A 23,411-nucleotide genomic window follows, 5' to 3' on the forward strand; every position below is an offset into this window, starting at 1 on the left:
TTTATAAAACTCCGCCTGTTTTTTCTTGCTATTAAGATAGAAGATTTGATTACAAGGTGGCATGTCTACGGAGCATGTCTCCAGCCAGTTCTGATAGGATGCTCTGAAACTTGGGGGCAGACCAAGTCAAAATCCAGTTCTCTTAAGAGTGCTGATATGAAAGTTCTGCGTAGCATTACAGGAGTCAGTTATAAAGGTTGAGTTACCAACGAAGCCGTAATTTAAATGACAGGCCTTGTTGATCAGGACAAGCTACAAGTACGGTCGCGGCAACGATGGTTTGGCCACATTCACCGAAGAGAAAATGACCAAGCGCAAAAATCAACAGACCAATGTTTCAGTCCCAGGGAAAAAACAGCAGGATGGCCTAAAAACGCTGGAGAGAATGTTTTAAAGGAGACCTGAATAATTTAGGCCTCAAATCCACAGACTGCCTTGATCGAATGAGATTAAAAAACGTGTTTTCCTCCATTACCCATTACATAGCTTGAATGCTACTCAGAATGCCCTCATCTGAACTATTGCTTACGCTCTTTCCTAATGTCCAACCCGGTCACAATGGGAAAACGGACAATAAAAGCATTGGTAGTAGTAATAGTAGTAGTGGATTTTGTCAAGTGGAGTCTGCCTTCCGTTTGACAAAGGAAATGGAATGAACTGAAAAAGAAACTAAAATTCAAACCGCAAAAAATTTAAAATGAGCGTGAACGAACATTAAAGTTTTTTAGTCAAAAACAGCAACAACAAAATCACCAAGACCTATATAAGCGTACTCACTACGTTCGTTTCTCTTAATAAAAAGAAATAAACCTCAAAATAGTAAAACTTTTGCAACGTGTCGTATTCGAAACTATGACCTCCAGATTTGGAGTCTCGCGTCCTGCCCTCTCAGCCATTGACACTTCAAATCCTCCTGATTTTATAAAATAATTTGCTACGTCAGGGGTTCGAAGAACAAATTAGATCACGTTATAACGCTGTCAGAACATCTTTCATCACGGAAACTTTCGAGATAAAACGATGCTAAATGAAAACTGGATGAAATGCTATTTTTATTGCTAGCTTCGGTAAATGAAAAAACCAATTTCATTTCTTTTGACATTAAATATAAGAGCCATTTTTGGGATAATGTCTTTCTAGCCCATGACAATTTATCCCGAGCTTACTTACTTAATTTTAACTTGACCCACATGAAAAGACAACTTGTCCTTTCCAAACTTGACCGTAATTCTTTTATGTTGACGACGTCGCCATACAAATAATACAAATTTAAGTGTATTTGCGCGGTACTGTAGTTCTTAAGAAAAACCTGACTATTCATTGACTTGCTTGGGCATGGCCATGTAGTTGCAAAGACATGGCCAAGAAAATCATGTTGCGGATGTACATTACATGAAATAAGACATCAAAGCATTTGGGGCAATTTATGAGGCAAGTTGGCGCATGGCAAGATCTCCTGGTCGTTTTCAAATATTAGCATTGGACAGCATAGTTTATTTGCCCGTTCAGTTATCAGCTTGTTTAGTTAAAGAAACTTAACCAAAATAATTGGAAATCCAAATATTAACAGGACTGCTCAGGGTGAAGCTTTTTAAGTTATATGGTCCAGTGTTCGCTTAAAAATTTAAAGATAATTTGATCACTTTCCAAAAATGACTAGATTTTAAAAATTTAGATTTTTTTTAAATTATACCCACACGCCATATAAAGTACAAAATGTTAGATTACGCTCCTAGCAACGTAGAAATTATGACACATATTCTGCTTCGACCAATTTGCAACGATTTCTAAATCGGATTAAATCACCGCTAACGCGCCAAATATTTAGTGCGTTAAAATTATTTAGCGCCAATTTAGTTAATATTTAGCGCCACTAGCGCGATATATTTAGCGCGTTGTCCCAAATTGCCCCGATCGGCAATCTTTAAACCCCCATAACTTTACAAAGTTTTTAAATTTGAGCGCAGGACAACGATACCTTTTTGGGAGATATATAAAATGCCGTCAAAAATGGATAGCAAAAAAGTCGAAGTTTGTCCATCCCCAGCACAAATATTCCGTTTCTTTCTTCGAAAGTCCAAATAACAAGGATTACCAATTGCTGGCTGTGCAAGTAGCACATACTGTGCTGACCACGCCAATTTCCATCACAAGTTATTTGTTATCATTTCTTTTATAACAGTGAGAGATTGAATTAATAAATAAGCCGTTTAAATCAGTTAAAAACAGCTAACATAGCCAACAAAAATTTCGAAACGTCACTACAGAGCCGAAGCTGTGCTCCCCAAACACTGGCGAAAACACGAAAAAAGCAGCTTTATAAAGTGACAAGAAAAATAGAAATAAGCCTAGCCGTGTCACTTTTTGGTTAGTGCCGACCCTAGTTTTTTTTGCATCGGCTCAAAGGGTTCCCGGTGTCTGAGAGACTTGTGACTTCAATTTTTGGCAATTAGACACAATTTTAAGATACCCTATTGGAAAAAAAAACCGGAAAAAACGGTCTATGAAAATTTGGGGTCAGGCAAATGTCAGTTTTTGGTCGATTTTTGGTTTGCAGAAAAAGGGTCAAAAAAGGAGTTTTTGGGCATTCTTTTTATGTTTCTGGAAATACCTGCTCATTAGATTCCCAATGTGTATCAATTGTTGAGTTAAGATAAGTATTTAAAATTTTAGGGGTATTTAAGTCTATCGTAATTTTATGTCTGTTTCTCTGTCTGGGGAAAATGAAACTGAGGTTTAGTATTTGGCCTAAGATTGTTTTCAACGCTGAGTTTTATTTTAAACCATACACGCCTCACGTCTACTCATTGGAAAGAGCTTTCCAGCGAGCACCCATTTGCTATAATGCGATTTCTAAAACTTGAGAAATTCAAATTTGAGCCAGGGTGAAATTTTTGGGTCGTGGCCCATTTCGACTCACTTCTGTTTTTCTCATCACACATTTGACATATAATGATGAAAATAATCATGAAAACTCTCCATGAGTTGTATAGTATACCTGGAAGAAAAAATTGAAAAAAAATTAGGTCATTTTACGAGCTTCAATTTTGGAGTGAAAACGGATACAATCCAACATGCGTTCAATGAAATGAAACTTCATTGATCCATTCAATCTGGACAAGAAAGCATTAAACGGCTCCTCATATATGTCTACTACAATTTAAAAGGGTATCAGATAAAAATTTTGCATGAAAACATATTTTGCGTGCTTAAAAACGATGAAAATTGAAAAAAATATATATATTTTTTTGAAAAGTCTAACTTTGGCGGAGAATTAGCCTTTGGTCAGCTGTAATACATTACAAATGAGAATTTTATTTGTGTTCCACGGTTAGGCTTTAAAGAGTGCTTTTCATTGGCTCCTTGTTCATCATAATACAATTTTTTTAAGTTTGAATAAATTGAAATTGAGCTGATTTTTTTATTCTAGGATAGGGCTTTTTTGACTCAACTTTTATTTTCTCGTCATCTGCTAGGTTTATAAAGCTAAAATTGTGTAAGCGAACTCTTCATAGGTTGCCTAAAACAACCTCAAAAAGTAAAACAAGTTACAAAAAAAGATTTGGGTCGTGTTTTGATCTTCAATTTTGGAGTGAACACTGGATACTCTCTAACATGTCGTTCAAACTTCACTGACGGATTTAATCTGATCATTACACCTATAAAAAACGGGCTTTTTTCTACACCCCAAATTTAGGGTTGGGCGTCAAATACTAAACTTCTTGTTTTTACTATAGTTTTTGGTCAATTCCCATCTTGAGAAAAGTTTTAGTTCGATCCATGATGTTTTATTTCATTTAATTTTATCGATTTTTTTGGTTATTTTGTTGTTTTTGGGGCCAGGGGTCTTTTTTTAGGGGTTGGACACTTTTTGGGCTGTTTTCCTTTTATTTTCTAACTCTTAGTCAATTTCCTTGTTGAAACTCTGGATATTCTAATTTTTTTGTGTTTACTCAATAAAGTAAGAACCTTTTTGGTGGTTTTTGCTATTTTCGGGATTTTAGTAAGGGTTTTCAGACAAATTTCAGCTATTTTCCGAAAAAGTAGACCCTGATCACTTATTGGTGTTAACCCCAAGTTCCAAAAAGTGACAAGAGGTATGTCACTTTTTGGTGTCATTTTTTGGCTACATAAAATTGACCAAAAAATGACATAATACCTTGTCACTTTTTCGCTACATAAATTTGCCTGCTCATGTCACTTTCTGCAGACCACGTAGCCAAAAAGTGACCGGGCTAGGACCCTAATCCTCGAATTAGAAAAACTTTGCTATGTTTTAGCTTCGACTCTGCGACCTCGAGACTTTGGAGTAACACGCCCTGTCCTCTCAGCCACTGACTCTTAACATTCGGCTAACACTAGCCATACATAAAGCAGATAACAAATTTCCAAAGCTACAGATCGTGATTATAGCATAAGTGTAAATAAATGAGCTTTTTTATTTGCGAGTAATGTTGGAAAAAAAAGTCATACTAATACACTACACTCGCTAGCTCGCAGTTGTTATGATTAAATAGAAACCCCAAAAAAGATTGACTGTTTTTCTGATATTTTTGAAAATAGAACTAAACGTGATTGTTAAAATTTCAAGAAGCCTTTTGTTAGTCTTTTTCAGCAGAAAAATACCATTAGAAAAAACAAAAACGCTGCCGATAGATTATTTTCTATTCCGCTGAAAAATCTTATAAATAGGATTCTATTTCGGTGTTAAATGTCATTCAAATTTTTCATAGTGCTTTCGTAGAGATAGTAAATTGCTTTCATTAAAAAAAAACTACGAGAAGTGTATTCATCTCAATTTTTTCAGTGGCAGCATCACTCTATCAAGAATCATTAACAACGCATAACCTGAAAAAAGCATGCACTCTCATTCATTTTACTCCCTTATTCATTCCTCTTAAATTCATGATTAAAAGCAACGAAGTTGTGAGTACTCGAGTACTCTTATATAGGTCTTGGTGATTTTTCAGGAAAAGTCGATTTTGATTTTTCGCGGTTTGACTTCCGATTTTTTTTTTCAAATCCCTCGTTTCCTTTGCTAAAAGGAAGGCAAACTTCACTATTGAACAGCAAAAATATAAAAATCACGAAAGCGTTATCGACTCAAATTTTGACCAGCTTGAGAAAACCACACCTATAATTCATGAGTTCCTCTCGATTCATGAGGTGGTCTACAGAAAGAAGATATTAACTTTTTTAATACGACGGAGGTCCCAGAACTTCAACTTACGTTTGTTCTGACGACTGATTTTTGGCTTTGTTGCACTTTCCTCTCGTGAACAGCTTTTAGCTGTCTGGCTTTTCACACTGTTCTGCACTGTGCTCAAGTGACTGTAATTACTACTTCCGTTGATCATTTGACTTGCTGCAGCACTGCTTGCAATACTTGTCTTAGAGATTTTGCCTTTCTCTCTGCTGTGGTGTCTCACACTTGAATCTGCAGCACTTGCTTGACTTCGCCGACTACTTGCCGGAACACCTCCAGTCTGAGAGGTCATAAACGGAGCTGAAAACTTCTTCTCACTTCCACCTTCCCGTGACCTATGACCATCATTGATCCTCTGTGATTCTCCATTCGCACTCAAATTGGACGCTATTTGCGGAGAACTACTACTGTACGAGTGGTGGTTACCCGAGGTTGTTGTCGTCACAATAGGTGTCTGTGTAGGGTAGTCCAAATTGATATAAAGATGGCCTCTCAAATTGCCTTGCGGGTCCATTGTAGTTTGATGCTTGAATTGTAAATTTAGAGGGTTCGGAGGTGGAGTTCTGCTGTACCGGCTACTTCCCTGGTGGTGCTGTTTTTGGTTTGCTGAAGCATTCGATTTTTTGGTGTTTTGGTGAGCAAATGGGGGTGATACATTCTTCCAACTTGTGGCATTGTTGTTGTTTAAGTTAGGCGCTGTTCCTGGTCTAGGAGGTTGTGTGTTGTGCTGTTCTGCAGTGGAAGGTATTTGAGGACCATTGTTGTTATTACATGTGATGATGTCATCATAAAGAGGGGTTGAATCATGACTGGACACGACTATTGATACGCCATCGACTCCCTCAAGTTCGATGCTGCCACTGAAAGATAACACTCACATTCAGCTGCAACTACTCAGAGGAATACTATAATTTTTGAGTATGCTCCAGGCGGTATCATCTAGCATAATGAACATGCCAACAGAGTTAGAAAAGTGTCAATGAACGCAAGAAAACCAAAAGATGACTGAATTTCGAATTTCAAAGAAAAAATATATGGTTTTTAAGCTCTTTAAAGTTCAAGAATTCATGATTGACCTTCTTTGGATGAAATTAACTCAATTCGAGAAAACTGGATCACTAGAGGTATAATTTTCATAAAAAGTAACGAAGTTGTGAGTACTCGAGTACTCTTATATAGGTCTTGGAGATTTTTCAGGAAAATTCAATTTTGATTTTTCGCGGTTTGACTTTCAATTTTTTTTTCAAATCCCTCGTTTCCTTTGCTAAAAGGAAGGCAAACTTCACTATTGAACAGCAAAAATATAAAAATCATGAAAGCGTTATCGAATTCTACTTTCGAAAATGGAATTTAATCATCAGATTTCCCAGCAAAATAAAAATTTACCTATTGATCCAGTTTTAAGGGGCCATTGTTTTAAGGGACAAAAATTAGTTTTAAGGGACGAAAATTAGTTTTTTTTCGTGTGTTTCCTAGCGTTCATTACTTTTTCTAACTGTCAGTTGGCTATGTTTCTGTTGGGAAATCTTAAAACTAAAGCCCGCGTTCGAAACTAGAAGTCGTTCATGCCTTTTCGCCGCATTTCAGCTTTCGTTAACCGTAACTGAGAGCGTAACTTACGTTTCTTTCAGCTAATCATTTGAATTGAACACTTGCAATGCAAAAAAAAAACATATTCCGCTGCAAGATAGTGAATGGGAAAAAAATAAACTAAAAAAATTACTTGAAAAAATATCTAGTAATAAATTGAAAAAAACACAGCTACGAAAACTTCAACTTTGTATCGGATGAAAGTCATAAGCAGCTTTTAGAAAATTGGAAATACTTTACACAGCGACATCAAAAGCGACCAACTTTGGGTCGAAGCCTGTTGAGCCGAAAACAAAACTGTTGGCATAAAAAAACTTCAAAAGTTTGAAAAAATTTTCCGACCCATTCAAGCTGAAACACATTAATGCATACGGATCTATTTGCCCCCGAAATTACGCAATATAAGTTGACTAAGTCATCATAACAAAAACTGCAGCTGTTTAAAAATATTTAAAAAAACGAAAAAAAACTCGAATTCAGAATTAGTAAATTTACAAATTTGTTTTAGTAAAAACTGATTGAATTGGAACAAAACCCGTGCTTTAAAAATTAAGCCAATTAAAACCCTTCCAGATAAAAAATCAATTTTTCCTGAAAAAACGGGAAAAAAATTGAATAAATCATCACGACCTATATAAGAGTCTGAACTGCGTTCATCGATTCTTAAGCAAAAGCATCAGATCAAATTTGGCGTCAGCAACTTTAAACATAGAGGTGAAGCGGAGCTTTGCATCACATGCGATGCAACACAAATGTAAAAAACGGAAACCAAAATGAAAAATGTTGAAAAACACTAGGTCTGTCAAAATTTGAAGCCTCGATAGAAGTTCATTTTAGAGATAGATTCCAGACAATTGAATACTAAATTGGAAACAATTAAACTTACAAAGAGGAAACAAAGCCGACAATCTTAGAGCAGACAAAAAACGAGCCAAAAACATTTAACTTACAAAATTTAAACTCACATTGAACAACTTGCAGTTGCAACTACAATGAAAGTTGCTTACAGCAAAAACAAATACTGTGATGTGGCAACAAATTCGACACAACATGAATCAAACGAAAGTCCGACAGTTGAATTTATACCGGAAAATTTTATGACATACAAACTGAAAAAAGTCTAGTTCCCGATTCCAAGATACTTGCTTTTCGCAAGTGTGACAAGATACTAAAAAAATCATCATGACCTCTTTAAGTGTCTTCACTGCGTTACTTGACACTTTAAAATAATGATATAATTATTTGAGAAGAAGATACTGGATACAATATCAACACAGGCCTTTTTCGCGTTGAGTCAATCTTGCCCAATTAGTTTCTAAAAGAAAAACCGTTGCCGAATTTTTCTTGTAAACTCATATAACTCGAAATCTTTACAGTCTTACTTCTTAACAAACTTTATATTCTTATCAGCCTCATATCATACGTTTTTACATTTATCGTCTATAACTAGATAAATCATTAAAACATCGTCATCATCATTATCTATGCTATGATCGCGCGGAGAAATTATCAAGTTACTTTACCTTCCAGAGTAAGCACCATAGACATGTGAGGAGTCCCCTGTGGCAGTCGAGGCGGAAGCAGAGGTGGTTGCAGGTATGCTTCCTAACTTATTACCAGGATACGATGTCGCTGCACCTCCTCCAATAATTGCTGACGACAACGAAGGGTAATCACCGTTGCCCATTATCGGTACGTGACTGTAGTAGTGGCCTTGTGATTGGTCATTTGATCTTGGCCTTTGACCTAACCTCATCTTCTGTGTGGTTCTGTGCATGTCTGACTGGTTTACCTCACTTCCCCACTTTCTCCAAGGCACCCGTGATAAGTACATGTAGCGAGACTCGTTCCTGCTGAGGTCATCTGCAATGTGTTTGTTTCTACACTTCAGAACTGTGCATGCTGATTTCCTTGCAGATGTTTCCGATATTCGACTGGATATCTCGGGACAACTCAGCCAGCGCCTCATGCTGCACTGCTCACATATGACTAGGACAATAACCGTAATAACAATTCGACAGCTCCATGGCACACATTACTCATTTTAACAAAAAAAAGTAGAAAAAAAACTGACAGACCAGAAAAAACTCTGGCTATCTCAAACTATATTTTGATCTTAAGCAAGTTCTGATTTTTCCTACCTCGTATTTGCTACTTTAAGCAGAGTTTAATGCATTTGAACTCACAATCCGATATCTTCAGTCTGCGCACAAATCGAAGTGTGTTAACTGAGGCATATCTCTCGCAAGGCACTGCCGAGTAGAAACTGTCTTCATTTTGTCTCCCAGTTAGATCTCCACCACCGTACGGACTCCTCTTAGGAGGCACAGGTGGCCTCCTAACTGGTACTGCAGGCGCCACCCTCTTTGGGGGTTCCCCAAATCGGGATCCCTGGAGTAAATTTCCAGAATCATCGGCAATGTAGTCAACTTGTTCACGCGGCGATGAGAAAACACTATTCGTATGTGTACCATTACTGCTACACCCAGAAGCACTTATTTGGCTACTTTGGTATGAATGGTTAGCATGGTTGTTTGCCTGCTGATAGTGTGCTGAATTAGGCGGCAGGTTCACTGATATTTGCAACTGAGTGTCTTGCTCGTAGAAGGCTGACATCTGATTCTGCTGGTGGGAAAAATTAGCACCGCCACCACTTCTGTCTGGCTCGTCGCAGCATGTGCCATTTTGGGCAAACGAGGAAGCGTAACTACCGGACGGAGAAGGTTGCCCTTAAATTAAATTTTTTAATTACTAGTTTCAAAAAGTCAAAAATTTTTAAAAACAGATTTTCAGATATTTCACAAAAATAAGCGCTATATAAAATTTCAGTCGTTTAAATTATTATACGTTTATGCTAAAACATTCAGGCTCCTTTAATTTGAGGCCCTTAATGGTTAAGAACGAAGAATATGAACCAAAGGCTAACCGAAAGACGCATTGTTGTTCAGAAATAAGTCCGACGTTTTCAGCGGTGTGAGACCATTGAAATCCATCGCGCTGTGGGAGCCTTTGGCACTTCCCAGAGCTTTGTTCATTTGTGGGGGATTAAAGGTCAAATTATTTGCATTGTTGGACCCATTGGAAGACAATGTATTAGTCACGTTATCAGATGTAATCGTATTTTCTAAATTGAATAGAGGAATAACTGTGTTGTTGGGTGAAGAAGTGAAAGGCTGCTGTTTGAGCTGCATCGCATTCCGAAATTGCTGATGTTGAATTTGGTTCTGCTTCAATGAGGCAGTGGCATTTGCAGCTGCGGCACTTAGATTTAAGTTCGGCGGACTCTCGTCATTTTGGACTCCTGTGCCCATCACGAGTTTGTAAGTTTCGTTGCCAGTGTAACCGGCACCAACGCCACCTGAACCAAGGACAGACGAGTCGTTCAAATTGCCTTCTGCTCGAGTGTTGCACATACCATATTCGTTGGTACCCATCTCGGATAGAATGTCATCTGCAAGTATAAATCAGCCATAAAAGCATGAATCAGATAGAAAAACTTAATGCTGTGCATCATCAAAAAAGGTTAGTACTTTTAAAACATCTGTTTATAATCAAATCAATTTCGAAGTATTCAAACAAAAAGATGGTAGCTAAGAAAAAATATCAACTCTTACCATGAACTTCGCTTTCATGGAGCAGCCTGCGGCCGGACACGTGATCTAGAGCCTTCAGAATGGCTTCAGGCTGACTTGATTTCACACTGTAGACCTTCTTATTTAGATGAAGAACGACAGCTCTGCTTTTGTTGTCTCCGCCGTAGCATTTAACGTCGCTCAGCTTCATCGCGGCCAGTTTCTGGGGCACATCGTCGTCCGGGAGAGTCGCGAAGGCTATGTTGTCGTTGAAGATGAACATCATTGCACTCACACTAGCCCGCACCTTGGACAGGAAGGCCGAGGAGGGATTGGGTGGGATCTCGACAGCAAATGTGAACAGGTTCTCTACACGAGGAAACAAACAAATTTGGAAATAGACGTGTGCACAGAACATCAAACTAAAACAGCGAGCTAATAGCAGCGTTTTTAGTGCGAAAAAGTAAAATATTTACAAAAAGGGAAAAATTATCCCAAGCGTCGAAAAAAATTTTAAAACCCAACTCCATACATTTCATAATACCTGTTTTATCAATCAGTAATCTACGTAAACAGCCCAAGCACGACAATCTAATTTTGGAAATTCAAATTAGCAACGGAACAAAGCTTACGAAACGGAAACAAAGCCGACATACTTTGAGCAGACACAAGTTAAGCCGAAAAAATAATTTGTTAAAAATTCCAGAAGTTTCAAGTCCCACCTGAAACAAAATAAGTTTTCAATGTTGTTTCAGGGGGGAACTTGCAACTGCGATGATAAAAGCTTACAGCAAAAAATCCTTAATGTGTCAACTAAGCCAACAAAACGTGAGCTGCTAAACGAAAGTCCGACAATAAAAACTAATTTCATCGTAGCAATTATTCAGAAATGAATATAAATAACACAATCAAAAATAAGCAACTCTGAGATAACAGATGACGAACCGATATTCGTTGCTAAATGCTGCCTCGATTTACAAAAGCAGATGACAACCAAAATCAATCAAAAGCGATACAACACAATCATAAAAAAAGCTCAAATAAAAAAAAACTAAAAAAAAGTTAAGAAAAACTAGGTGAACAAAGTTTCGTATGCCTGGATGAAGGAAACCTAGGGCTCAGGTAAAACTGGAGGTACTTGTTTGAAATTCTTTAAATTTGTTATACTGATGAGGGATCAAATGCGTAATTGCAAAAATTGGACTTTGCTCGAAACCTTAAATGTTTCTTTTATGATAATGAACAGTAAAAATTTTTGAGGTTTTGGAAGAAAATATAAGAAGTAGTCGCTTTTGCAAGAAAAATTCGCGCAACTGCTTCGTTCGATTGAAACTTTCATCTCAGATTTGATAGGGTAGTTTTTAAGAAAACTCAAAAAATGTCCAAAAAACTGTCAAAGTTCCAAAACTTTCACTTGTTTAAAGCCCAAAACTTTTTTCTAAAAGAAACTGGTCGTAGCAAATTCAAAAAGTAAGCTTCCAATAACCTGTTGTGTCTATTAAACCTACACCAGATTTGACAGATTGTTATCGAGAAAAGTCCCAAAAAAAGGTCAGCAAATCAGAAAGTAGACATTTCCGAGAATGATAGCTTTTCGTTTAAAAAAATTGAGCGTAGCCGCTAATGCAGAAGAGATTCACCCAACCTGTAATTTCGATTGAACCCAAAAACCCAGCTTTGGCAGAATAGTTCGAGAAAAGTCTTGAAATACAAAAAACGCCCAAAAAATCAAAAATTTGATTTTTCCGAGGGCCGTAGTCGCGTATGCAAAGGAGCTTCACGTAACATGTTCTTTGGATTGAACCCGCAAGCTCAGATATGGTAGGTTAAAACCAGATATAGTAGGCTCAGATATTTTTCGCTAAATTCGTCAGGCTTTCGAGTTAAACGGATAAAACAGATTCGAAAAACTATTCCAAGGGCTATTATTTTCTTTTTAAAAAAATTGGGTGTAGCCGCTAATGGAGGGGAGCTTTTCAAATCCATTCAATTCATTGAAACCAAAATCTCAGATTTGGTAGGTTAGTTTTTGATAGACCAAAAAATATATATCGGTTCAACATTCCCGTACAGAATTTTTCGAAGGCTGTATACAAAGAAGTAAAGCAAAAAAAGACCAGAGGAGTATGCAGGCACACAAAAATGTAGGCGGTGGATTACCTTTTGTGAAATCCGGTAGAATTGTTTCTAATGGATTTTCACTAATGGACTTCCGAGAAAATTATCAAACAAAATAGGAAAGCCAGTTACTTAACAGCAAAAACAAATTTAATGCTGTCACTACTTAAAATATACAAATTCAGAAGATTGTGGGCAATTGTTCGAACATCAAAGTGGGACAAATCTTTTTTACCGGAAAAAAATTCAATGGCATAAGCTTAAAAAACATGTCCAGCCGGGATTTGATCCCCAGACCTTAGGGTGCAAAGGCGACGGCATTACCTCTAGGCCATGTGCAAAGAAACCTCGAAGATGTTACGATTCAACCATAACGCTAATTCAAAATCTGTAAGAAAATTTGTTTACGGGAAAACACCTAGTTCCTGATTACAAGTCACTTGCTCTCGCAAATGAAAAGATATCAAAAGATAAAAATTATCAAACTCCATATTGAGCGAATGAGGTCTTTGAGATGTTTGTTTAAAACAGTAAACAAGTTCATTGAAATTAAATCGCCAAGGAATGAGTGTAGCATTACAATATCGCAGGCCAGCTTCGAAATGAAGCTGATTCGACCGAAAAACTGTAATTTTGAGAGCGGTCATCTGTTACTGCCTACCTTCCCCATAGACCCCGCGGATCCTGCACTCCCAGTCAGTATGAGAGTACTTGGACTCGAAGCCCAGAGTAAGCATCTTCTTCGCATACACAATACAGATGGCATGCTGACACGAGTCAATTCTCAACTCTAAACAAAACAGACAAAATACACTCATGACAGTTATAAGACTTCTCATTAGATCTAAAAACCTGATCTTAAGGACAGATTCTCTTGATCAACAAAAAACTTTTCATCTCAATTTTACAGCCATCAATGATATAGCCGTCATCTGCTATCGCATTTTCATAAAATACTAATTCATTGTCCGATACACTCTCGGTTGCTCGTTAGATGAAAAAGACTTTTCACTATTGATTTTGAGAGGCGTCCAGATCAGAGAGACGTGCTTTTAAGAGATGTCCATATCAACATGCACACACATAGTCTGTTTGGCAACAGACAGTTTGACCCATATCAACAGACTGTTTGGCCTAGAGCTATCTAAGGCTCATCAATTAACTGATCATCGCCTGTCGAAAGCGACTTTCTGCTATCGAGTATCGCGCTGCCAATTTACAGTCATTCATGTGTTTCAAAACTGCAGGATATTGATGATGTTTAACTCCTTCAGCATAATTGACAGTCTTCAAAATTCAAGTCACTAACTTATTTTTTTTGCGTGGGAGGGAATGCCAAAAACGATGCATGCGATACTTAATCCGTATCCAATCCATTTCAACTACAAATATTAGTCACCACAAAACTAAGAAATAAAAAAACTACATCAAGAGCGGCGGCGCATCTTCAAAAGAAGTGTAGCGAGGTCAACAGACGAAATAGAGCGCGGCATCACACAAGTTTAGCACCTTTCAAGTCGTCTGGGCACAATCGAACTGTTACAATTACTCTATTTTCATCATACGCCACTTCTGAAGACGCCGCAGTCAGACGAACCGCAATAAAAGATAGCGACAACACTCATACACACACAGACACTTAAAGCATTGCATGTGAATACATAAAAATACACCAACAGACTTCACTGTCATTTTACAACTGTATTCCGCTCTTGGTTCAGCATTCAAAAAGCGTTTGTTGTTCTACTTAGATATCTGCCTTGGTACGACTACGAGAACTAGCGAACCTTCAAAGCAGTTATAGGCACTCATTTCCACTTTAACCACACCACACCACCACACATAGCCACTGCACTAAGAATGTGCTAGATACAGCTTCCAATTCAAGTTCAGTTCCCTCCAGTCTCTCTTTCTCTCTCAAACACACTTTCAATCTACTCTACTACCCTCGTCGGATTGTTCACGTGCCATGGCGGAAGGACAGGCAAGGTAGAAGGGAAGCGTCAACAACAACAGAATTTCTTTTTGTTTTCCCAACTAGAATTATTTGTCTGCAGTATGTGGACAATAAATATCTATTTCACTGTTCAGTCGGCACATGTTGCTTTTCTGTTACCTTTGAAGTTCGTTCTAAATCACCGCTCCCATTTAGAACAGTGCGGCCAATTTTTTTGTTTGCTTCCCAAAATAAATAGCAACACCGATGGAGGCGAGACAAAGGAAACCGAAGAAACCTATGTCACTATCTCTTTTCCATGTTAAAGGTCAAAGCAACTATTTGCAACATCCTACTCACTGGAATAGCAAAATATGCTAACAAAAAATTTTATACATCAATCCGCAATGTCACCAACACTCATAAAAGTTTTAACACTAACAGTAAAGTTGAACTAAATAAACTGATTCAAATCAATGAACTAAAATAAAAACGGGCGGATATCTTTAACTATTCAACCCCTCACCCCCCTCCATTGGTACCTAGTAACAAATTGCCACCCCACTCATATAGTTGAGCATATGTGAAATTTGTACCTAGCAACGAAAATCCGTCATGCCCCTTTTCAAAAGCGTAAAGATGCAACGGGCGACGTGAGCAAGAAAATAAGAGCAATTATAAACCTTTCTTTCTGGAAAAGAATGATACGTTAACGCCTCGTGACCACTACGACATTGAAATAACAGTTTGCAGCAGCCCTGAAAAAGCGATCATAAAATCAGTCGAAAACAAGGAGCAGTTATGCGCACCAATGACGTCACTTTCGGCGGTTTAAAGTTTGTGTAAATTTTCGGTTCGTTTTTACTTGGGCTAGTTTATCCGCACTCGGGGATTATGCTACAGTTATGCAATATATTATGGTGGCTAGCTAACCAGTGATCATGCCACAGTAGTCTGTGCACTCGAACCAGAACTTCTCCTTGTACTCTGGCTTCCGATCTCCTTGTCGTTTGATCTCCTTCTTGAACGTGAACCTCAGCTTGTCTAGAGCAAAAAAATATAAATCATCAACTGCTCCATATTAGACGAAAAGCGCTTCTTTCAGCCAACAGGAACTTCATGTTGTTAAAAAGTACTTGAATAACATGTGCTTCAAAAATCCACGGAAAAAGAGGCTAGATTTGTGGAAAACGGTAGTCACCTGAAACCATTGCTCATGTTTCTTAGCTTAACTTAGTTTTTCCCTCTCCCTTCTGCTTGAACACATAAATATTTTTTTATCTTCAGTTAAAAACTGCACAGGCTTTCATGAAATGGTGCTGGGTATATTTTTCCCTCAATTTCGACTACCCCTAAGAAAGCTTTTAGATACTCAAGTACGGTATCATTTTGAAGCCCTAATAGTCAGGATTCCGATTGCTTAAAAAATCTAAAATAGAATTGACACATTTGCGAATGACATGATGAACATAATAGTTCTGAATTTGCAATAATAATTTAGCTATTAGTATTTCTCATTTGTCACACAAACGCAATTCAATCGCCCTTTACAAAAAAAGTAGAAAAAATTGAAAATAAACGTTTTTTCTAATTTTTTCGGTTTTTGAATTTTCTTTACTTCAATCGATTACAGATTCCTTTCATTTCTTAAAGCTATTTTTATTATATTTCTTTTCCATGCATGCAGATAGACATAAAAAACGCTAGAAAAAATTTCTTTTTAATAATTAATCAATAAACAAGGCACTATTTCTAAATCTGAACAACAATTGCGTAACGACGTCAGATAATTTAACGGTTGAAAGTCCACTAAAATGTACTTAAGTACGCCTACGCAGCTACTATTTAAAACGTATGACATAAATACGCATGACATAAATAAGCGAAGACAAACAAACGCCTACGCTACTCAACTCCATGTTGTGCGCAATCATATTAACTTAATAAAACCTCTGATTACCACAATTTTTCATCCTCCCATTACAGCGCTGCAAGTTAAAAACACACTTGGCCCAAAATTAAGCAAACTTCCCTGAATTGTTTCACGTAGATTTCAAAGAAGTAGGATGAACTTTAATGCAATAGTAGATAAAATCAAATACTATTTGAAATAAAGTTTACAAATACAAACGGATCTTATAGTCTACAAAATGAAAAAAGTCCCCCTATGATACCTAAAAAAAAGAATTGCCACCAATCCCAAGCACTAAGTCGACGGTTAAGCATAGGTAGTTTTGTAACGCAATACCTTGTAACGAATCTTCCCCATTTTGCAATAGGGGGAAACAGTTAACAAGATCCAGGAAAACGACAATTCGTTTGACCTTAAACATTTGTAGAAAACTGAAATCAGGGCTGGCCCAAAATAAACGCTATTTAGCGGAAAGGCTTAAAGTAAAAAAAAATTGTGGAAAACGGAGATATGAAGAAATTAATTATTCCGTTACTGGACAATTAATGGCCATTAATCACAAAGTACAAAATTACATGCTTAAGACAGTTCCAACAAATTTTTAGTCAAAAAATGGCTTCTTGGACTTCTAGTAGAGCTGTTGCTCAAAATTGACAGAAGAAAGTCATTCTTCAACTAATCAGCACGGGCGGATCTAGGATTTTTTCGAGGGATCCGAATTTTCAAAAATTTTGTCGACCTTTTTTTTAGGTCGACCAAATGAAAAAACCTGAAAAGTCCCTGTTTTGACCTAATTTTCTGCGCCGCACCTGCAAACTAGATATTATGAACCTGCAAACTAGATATTATGAGTCTCACACACTGACCACTCAGCTACGGACGCTTAACAAATCGCAAAAACTAACCACAAATAAAGCAGAGAACAGATCATATGCAATTTCCAATGCTACAGTGAAATTTCCTAATAAGTGATCATTTTTAATGAACACTTTTGTTTGCGATTTATGCTTGAAAAAAGAAGGTTCGTACTATTACACTAACGCTCGCAAGTTTAACTACTCCATCGAGTAAAGCTTTTTCAGAAACGAATCAAATAGATATCCACAAGTAGTCAGTTCGACAGAAAATTTAACAGCTTACAATTTCCCACTTTTTGCAATAATTTTGCCCAAAAAAACTGCCTGTTAAGACAAGTAGGTTTTAAAAGCAAGATTAAACCGGTGAGATGCATATCCAAATAGCGGTCTCCGACACAAACTAAGTTCATCTTTAATTGTCTCACAGTTTCCACCAATAAAACATACATTTCTTCCGTGAATTTCAAGTACATACACCAAAAAATGAGTGTTCTGCCACCGACATTGATTCTTCTATCAAATGTAAAAATATAATAAGTAAAGTTGTAGCCTCATTATTTTCATTTACGATGCGAATACTCAAACATAATGAGTATATTTGCGCGTTCAGAGCAGCCGTGCCCGAGTTGGGCATCACAAGGCTCTCTCCACAAAGTCGTGCGTTCGATTCCCACTTCGCTTACGTTGGAGGGGTCTACGCCACCTCAAGGTGGGACACCCTGCTGTGAAATGGATGACATCTCTCCTCTCCCACGGTTGGCCCTGCATTGAGTAGGACCGAGGCAATAAAAAAGGTATGCACCACCACCAAAAATTATAGCGAGTTTGGAGTAGTAGTAGTAGTAGTAGTAGAGGCTTTAGGGCTCATTGGCCCAGGGGTGTCAACCCTTCAGTTTTCAGCTGGCATGAGTTTTTGGTAGGGGTTACACGATCCACAGGAACACAGTACACGCCAGGTGCATGTGTCTAGCTGATTGTAACTGTTTTCAAAGTAGTTGAAGTAACTTTCTGTCAGTTGTTTTTTCGTCGGGTTGTCGCGAAACTGTTTGTGGAGTATATTGAAAAGATTCGGGGCTCTCGTCCAGAAATTTTCGTCTGTTTTGCTGATGCGGTTTTTATTGAGCTCGAATTCGCTGCATTGTCTCGTGGTGCTTTCTCTCAGTGATATTGGAATTGAATCTTCACTGACGCTGTATTTACCGTCCATGACCGATTGAAGAAACAGTATATCATGGAGTTCGATGTACATTGAGAGTGGTAAGATCTTCAGGGTACGTAGTCTCTCTTTGTATCCGATGGAGTAGTTAAGTATCCATGTAGTAGCTTTTTGTTGAACTCTTTCGATTTCCCGCATTTCGGTTTTTGATGGGTACCATACCTGCGATGCATAGGAAATGACAGGGACGACGTAACCTACATAGGCGTTCAATTTTGTTTGGAGATTTGCATAGCATGAGATGTTACGTTTGAGGTTGGAGAAGGCTCGCCATGCTTTACCGGTCCTACGTTTAATGTTTTCGTTCCACGAGATGTTTTTTGTCATTATCACTCCTAGGTCTTTCTGGGAGTTGACAGTGCCTAGTTTCACGCCTTTTGAACACACAGGCTCTGTATTTCCTTTAATGCGTAGTGCCTTACTTTTTCCTAAATTTAGTACCATTTGGTTTTTGAGACTCCACTTTTCAATTTCCGTTCCGAGGACAATTGCTTCTTCGTAGTTCTTTGCAATTACTTTAAAGTCGTCGGCGTAGCCAAAAGAAGTGCTCGGTTTGACTGATTCTGGAAGATCGTTAACGTATATCAGGAACATGAGCAGACCTAGTATTGAACCCTGTGGTACTCCACTTGTTACTGGCGTGACTGGAGATTTGCTTCTATCAATTTTAACACATTGTTTTCGTGCTGTTAGGTAGCTGGCTAGTAGTTCAAGGATTTTCCCGCCAATTCCCATTTCTGCAATTTTGGCTATCAGTGGTTGATGTGGGACCTTGTCAAAGGCTTTACTGAAGTCTACGTATAGGACCCATAGTTCAGCGTTTTCTTTGATGTCGTTTTCCAGATAAATTTCGTTCAGAAACAACAGAAGTTGTATGATCGCTGATCTGTTTTTTCTGAAACCGAACTGTGCTGGGTGTAGTTTAGTTTCGATTGTTGGATATAATCGGTCGAAGAGTATTTTTTCAAATACCTTTGATACATTTGCCAAAAGACTGATGGGTCTGTATTGCGATATGTCTGCCTTGTTGTTTTCTTTAAAGACTGGTGTTATTTCACTGGTTTTCCATCGGCGTGGAAATGATCCTTTATTAATGCAGGTTTGAAAAATGAGCTTTAGAGATTTTGCGAGTGATGTCGCGTGTTTCAGGATAATGTTTCCAATGTTGTCCGGACCGCATGCTTTTTTTGTTTTCAGTGATTGGAGGCATCTGGTTATTTCTTCCTCGGATAGTTTCAGGTGGTTTGTTTCTGATTTTATGTAAGTTTGTTTGCCGGTTAGTTCACCTTGTTTGCTGAAAACTTGGGTGAAAAATTTGTTAAACAGAGAACTTTTTTGTTCGTTGTTTACTGCTGTTTCAGTTGTGTCCGGTGATTGATTAAGGAACATTTCGTCTGGTAGGGGATGCTTTTTGTGTATCGATTTCAAGTATTTCTGAAGATCAGACATGCGGCGGCTCTTGAATACTTTAGCTTCGAATATGGCTTGATCCATTTTGATTTCTTCGTTCAGGCTTTTTTCAGCTTTTTTGATTTTCAGGAGTAGCGAGAGTGAGTTTGCTTTTGCGTATTTACGCTTCATTGTCGCGACAATCTTCATTTGATGAGAGGTGGATGATCTAATCCAGGGTGGAATTTCTGCCCTGTGTTTGGTGACTCGGGGTATTTTTTCGTCGATGATGTTCTCGAGCCATTTGTACCACTGTAACAGTAGGATGTCAATGTTGCTGTAGCAGTATGGTGTAAATGGCTGGCTGACGATTTGTTTGTTGAAATCATCCCAGTCGGTTTTCTGGTATGCGCGTTTAATAGCTGGGGTTGTTATTTTGCTCGAAGTTGGTAGGGACAAATAAGTTTTGTATGCGTGATGATCGGAACACTTTTTTCCGTTTGATGAGTATTGTGCTTCTAGTGCTGAGTCGATAGCCGAACTTAGCACAAGAGTCGGGTCAGTGGCAAGGAATACATCGAGGCTCCTGCCTTCGTGGCACGTGATTAGCTGATGTAGATCGTACTTTTCTAGAGTGTCCAGTATGTTGGCTTCGTATTCGTCGTTTGAGTTTAGGCTGTCCCAGTTTGCTTCTGCAAGATTTATATCTCCGGTTAGGATGAGTTGCGATGAGTTGTCACTAAGCGAGTCATGAAGCTGTTTTAAGACGTCTTTTATGTTGTCGGGAGATGCTCTATACGGGCTGTTTTTGGGGGGATTGTAGAAGCAGCAGATTACTATCTGCTTCTGACGAGATTTGATTTCGATGGCAGCACATTCTAGTTCGGTTTTGAGTTCTATTCTGCTATGAGTTAAACCTTTCACTGCAATGAGGACTCCGCCGTGCTTAGTGTTCTGGCCCGTATTGGGTCGATCTGTTCTGTGTATTGTGTAGTTTGTTAGAAAGAGGGCCTCGTCTGGTACTGCAGTTGTGAGCCATGTTTCAGTTAGACAGATGATGTCGTAGTCGTTTGTAAGAACTGCATTTGCCAATGTCATGCGTCTACTAATGTCTAGCAGGCTCCTGACATTGAAATTTAGAATACTGAGCGAACTTTTAGTATGTAGTCATTGTTCTGGTTCTGGCGGAACATTTTCCCAGTTGTCTAGATTCTTGTCGTCAGTTTCGTTTTTGTTTTGTTGAAGCTTGAGGTTTCTGATTCGTAGACGTTTTTTGTCGTATTCGTTTTCGATCATCTTTCGGCGTAGTTTCAAAGCATCGTTTTCAATTTTTTGGTCTTCAGGGGATAGTTCCTTGCTCATATATACCTGTTTAGAGTAAGTTTTTAATTTGTATAGCGATAGCAGTATCAGCCGTCGATGGTGTTCGCTGGTTGTTTTGATTATGAGTGTTCTGTCTTTTTTGCCATCGTAGTTTCCCAATCGCCTTACATCATCGATCGGACAGTCGATTTTTAGGAATTCCAGAATACTTTTAACTTCCTTCACGTCGTGTTCGTACCGTTCTCTTGGCGATTTGGCCTTCGATTCTGCAATGCCTCGCACCCGTAATCCGTCGTAGTTTTCTTTTTTCTTCTGGGTTTTTGGTTCTGATGTTTTTGTTGTTCTGCTGGTGGTGAGTTCACTGTCAGGTCGTGGAGCCATCTCGGTTCTCAGGGAAGTTATCTGGTCCTTTATACCTTCGACGTTACCGATGTTACTTGTCAGGGATTGGAGCTGATTTATGACTTCTTCAACGCTTTCCACTATTGGCTTTATGTCGTTGTTTTCTCTGGTGGATGCAAGTTTGTCCAGCATGCGGTCCCTATGGTTTAGGCGGACACACGCGTTGCAGATAAGTAGGAGGTTTTGGCTGACCTCACTTCTCCCGAAGATTGCTCGTTCACTCATTTCGGTGCACTTAGGGGTCAAGTGCATTGAGTCTCCGCATGAGACACATAGAAACACGGCATCCCGTGCCGTTATGGGATTTGTGCATGTTTTGCAGCAGTTTTTCGGTTTTGATGGCGCCATTGTGGAATGTATTGGGGAAGTGGAATGTGTAGGAATAGAAAAGGAATAGAAAAGAGACCCTTATCTCCTGCGCTTCGTAAGAAACTTAATTCCTACGATGCACTAGGGGTAAAGGCCTTGTTTGCAAAACGTGAGCTCCTACTATCCCGCGCTTTCTAAGAAACTTAATTCCCAAGAATGCACTGAGATTGTTGGAACACAGGTTGGAATTGACAAACCGAAGTTGAAATTACCCGCACTTCTTAAGAAAACTGAATTCCTATAGATGTACTGGGTTTAGTTCAACTCGGTTGGGTATATATCTACTTATGCTCTGACTTTCCCGCGCTTCCTAGGAAACTTAATTCCTATGGATGCACTGGGGCGGTTAGATTCACAAGTACTCAACAAGAATATAATTAAAGGCGAGGAGAGTCTTACTTATTTTTGGAGTCCAAGGGCGATACGCTTCTTGAGCCTGTCCTTTTGTTTCTTGCTCAGCTTCTTATTGCTTTCTTTTGTGCTCCGGTCGCTTTCGATTCTTGACTTCTTGTTGTTCTTGTAGCTCAGTCTCTTCTTCCTGCTTTTCTTGAGTCCAGTAAGGTCTGATTTGTTTCGGATTATTGTATTAACGAGCCGCTTTTCAATGACAATGTCGGGATGGACTTTTGCGATTTCGTACTTAAGCTGGATATCCTTGCGTTTTCTACTGGATATGAGATATGTAATGGCGTCAATTACCAAGATTCCGCTGGAGTTGAGCTCTTCGTAAATATCGCGTGTACCTTCTCTGCGAGTGTAGACGATGGCCTCTATCTTGTGGGTGTTGTTTAGATGCCTAAGCTCTTCGACTAGTTGAGATGGGGTGAAGGGGTGGAATTTGTTCGTTAATGGGTTGTAGTTACTTCGGTGTTTTGTCAGTGAGTTGTTTATTGTGTCATGCCAGATGACAAGATTTGATCGAAGTCGGAGCACACCCTGTCTTTTTACTAGATTTTGCACTATCTTCAGAGGATTCTTTGAATAAGGGTTCAATGAAAGCCCGGAGATGGCTGTGGATTGTCTTGCAAATCGTAAACGTTCTCTGTGCCCCAGTGATGACTTCAGATAATTCAGGGAGCTGGCCCCCACAAAATAAACCATTTTGCATCATTCATCTATTTAACTCTGGCGTGTGTAACTCTTTCGAAACTTTTAACTTAACTGATTTATTTCAAAAGCATATATTGCTAAAACGTGTTTGGTAAAGTAGATTATTAAGCTTAGATTACCTTCAGGTGTATTCTTTTTCAACAAAAAAAGGTTAATAAGCGCAACACACCCAATCAATGCACGACTACATTTTATCTCATCCCATGTAAATAGTTTTTAGTTTTTTTATGAACCCCCGGCCCAGATCCCACCTTTCAACCTTGGCCCTTCTACTCCGTGGGGGAGAGAGATGTCATCCATTTTGCCGCAGCCGGATTCACCTCGAGGAGGCGGATGATACTGCGACCACTCCAAACATGACCGAACCGGGATTCGTACCCACGACTGAGTGATAAAGGCCGCGCGTCTTAC

General features: G+C 38.6%; 3 protein-coding genes across 3 annotated transcripts in view; 2 read left to right on the forward strand and 1 right to left on the reverse strand.

Annotated features, from left to right (window-relative positions):
- The window catches only part of LOC134844671 (5'-AMP-activated protein kinase subunit gamma-1-like), a 466,367-nt gene that overhangs the window by 345,890 nt on the left and 97,066 nt on the right, over nt 1-23,411 (forward strand). The gene's annotated exons all lie outside the window — the stretch shown is intronic.
- Nucleotides 1-23,411, forward strand: part of LOC134844673 (zinc finger Ran-binding domain-containing protein 2-like) — a 474,693-nt gene that overhangs the window by 179,061 nt on the left and 272,221 nt on the right. The window lies entirely within an intron of this gene.
- The window catches only part of LOC134845323 (uncharacterized), a 40,285-nt gene that overhangs the window by 7,690 nt on the left and 9,184 nt on the right, over nt 1-23,411 (reverse strand). Inside the window, exons 4-10 of the mRNA XM_063862311.1 lie at nt 15,356-15,466; nt 13,148-13,276; nt 10,411-10,737; nt 9,723-10,247; nt 8,983-9,525; nt 8,320-8,785; nt 5,231-6,066 (exon numbers count right to left, since the gene is read on the reverse strand). Of these exons, the coding sequence (XP_063718381.1) occupies nt 5,231-6,066; nt 8,320-8,785; nt 8,983-9,525; nt 9,723-10,247; nt 10,411-10,737; nt 13,148-13,276; nt 15,356-15,466 (2,937 nt within the window). The remainder of the gene's footprint in view (nt 1-5,230; nt 6,067-8,319; nt 8,786-8,982; nt 9,526-9,722; nt 10,248-10,410; nt 10,738-13,147; nt 13,277-15,355; nt 15,467-23,411) is intronic.

Source organism: Symsagittifera roscoffensis, chromosome 4 (genome assembly GCF_963678635.1).
Source record: "Symsagittifera roscoffensis chromosome 4, txSymRosc1.1, whole genome shotgun sequence".
NCBI classification, from domain to species: domain Eukaryota; kingdom Metazoa; phylum Xenacoelomorpha; order Acoela; family Convolutidae; genus Symsagittifera; species Symsagittifera roscoffensis.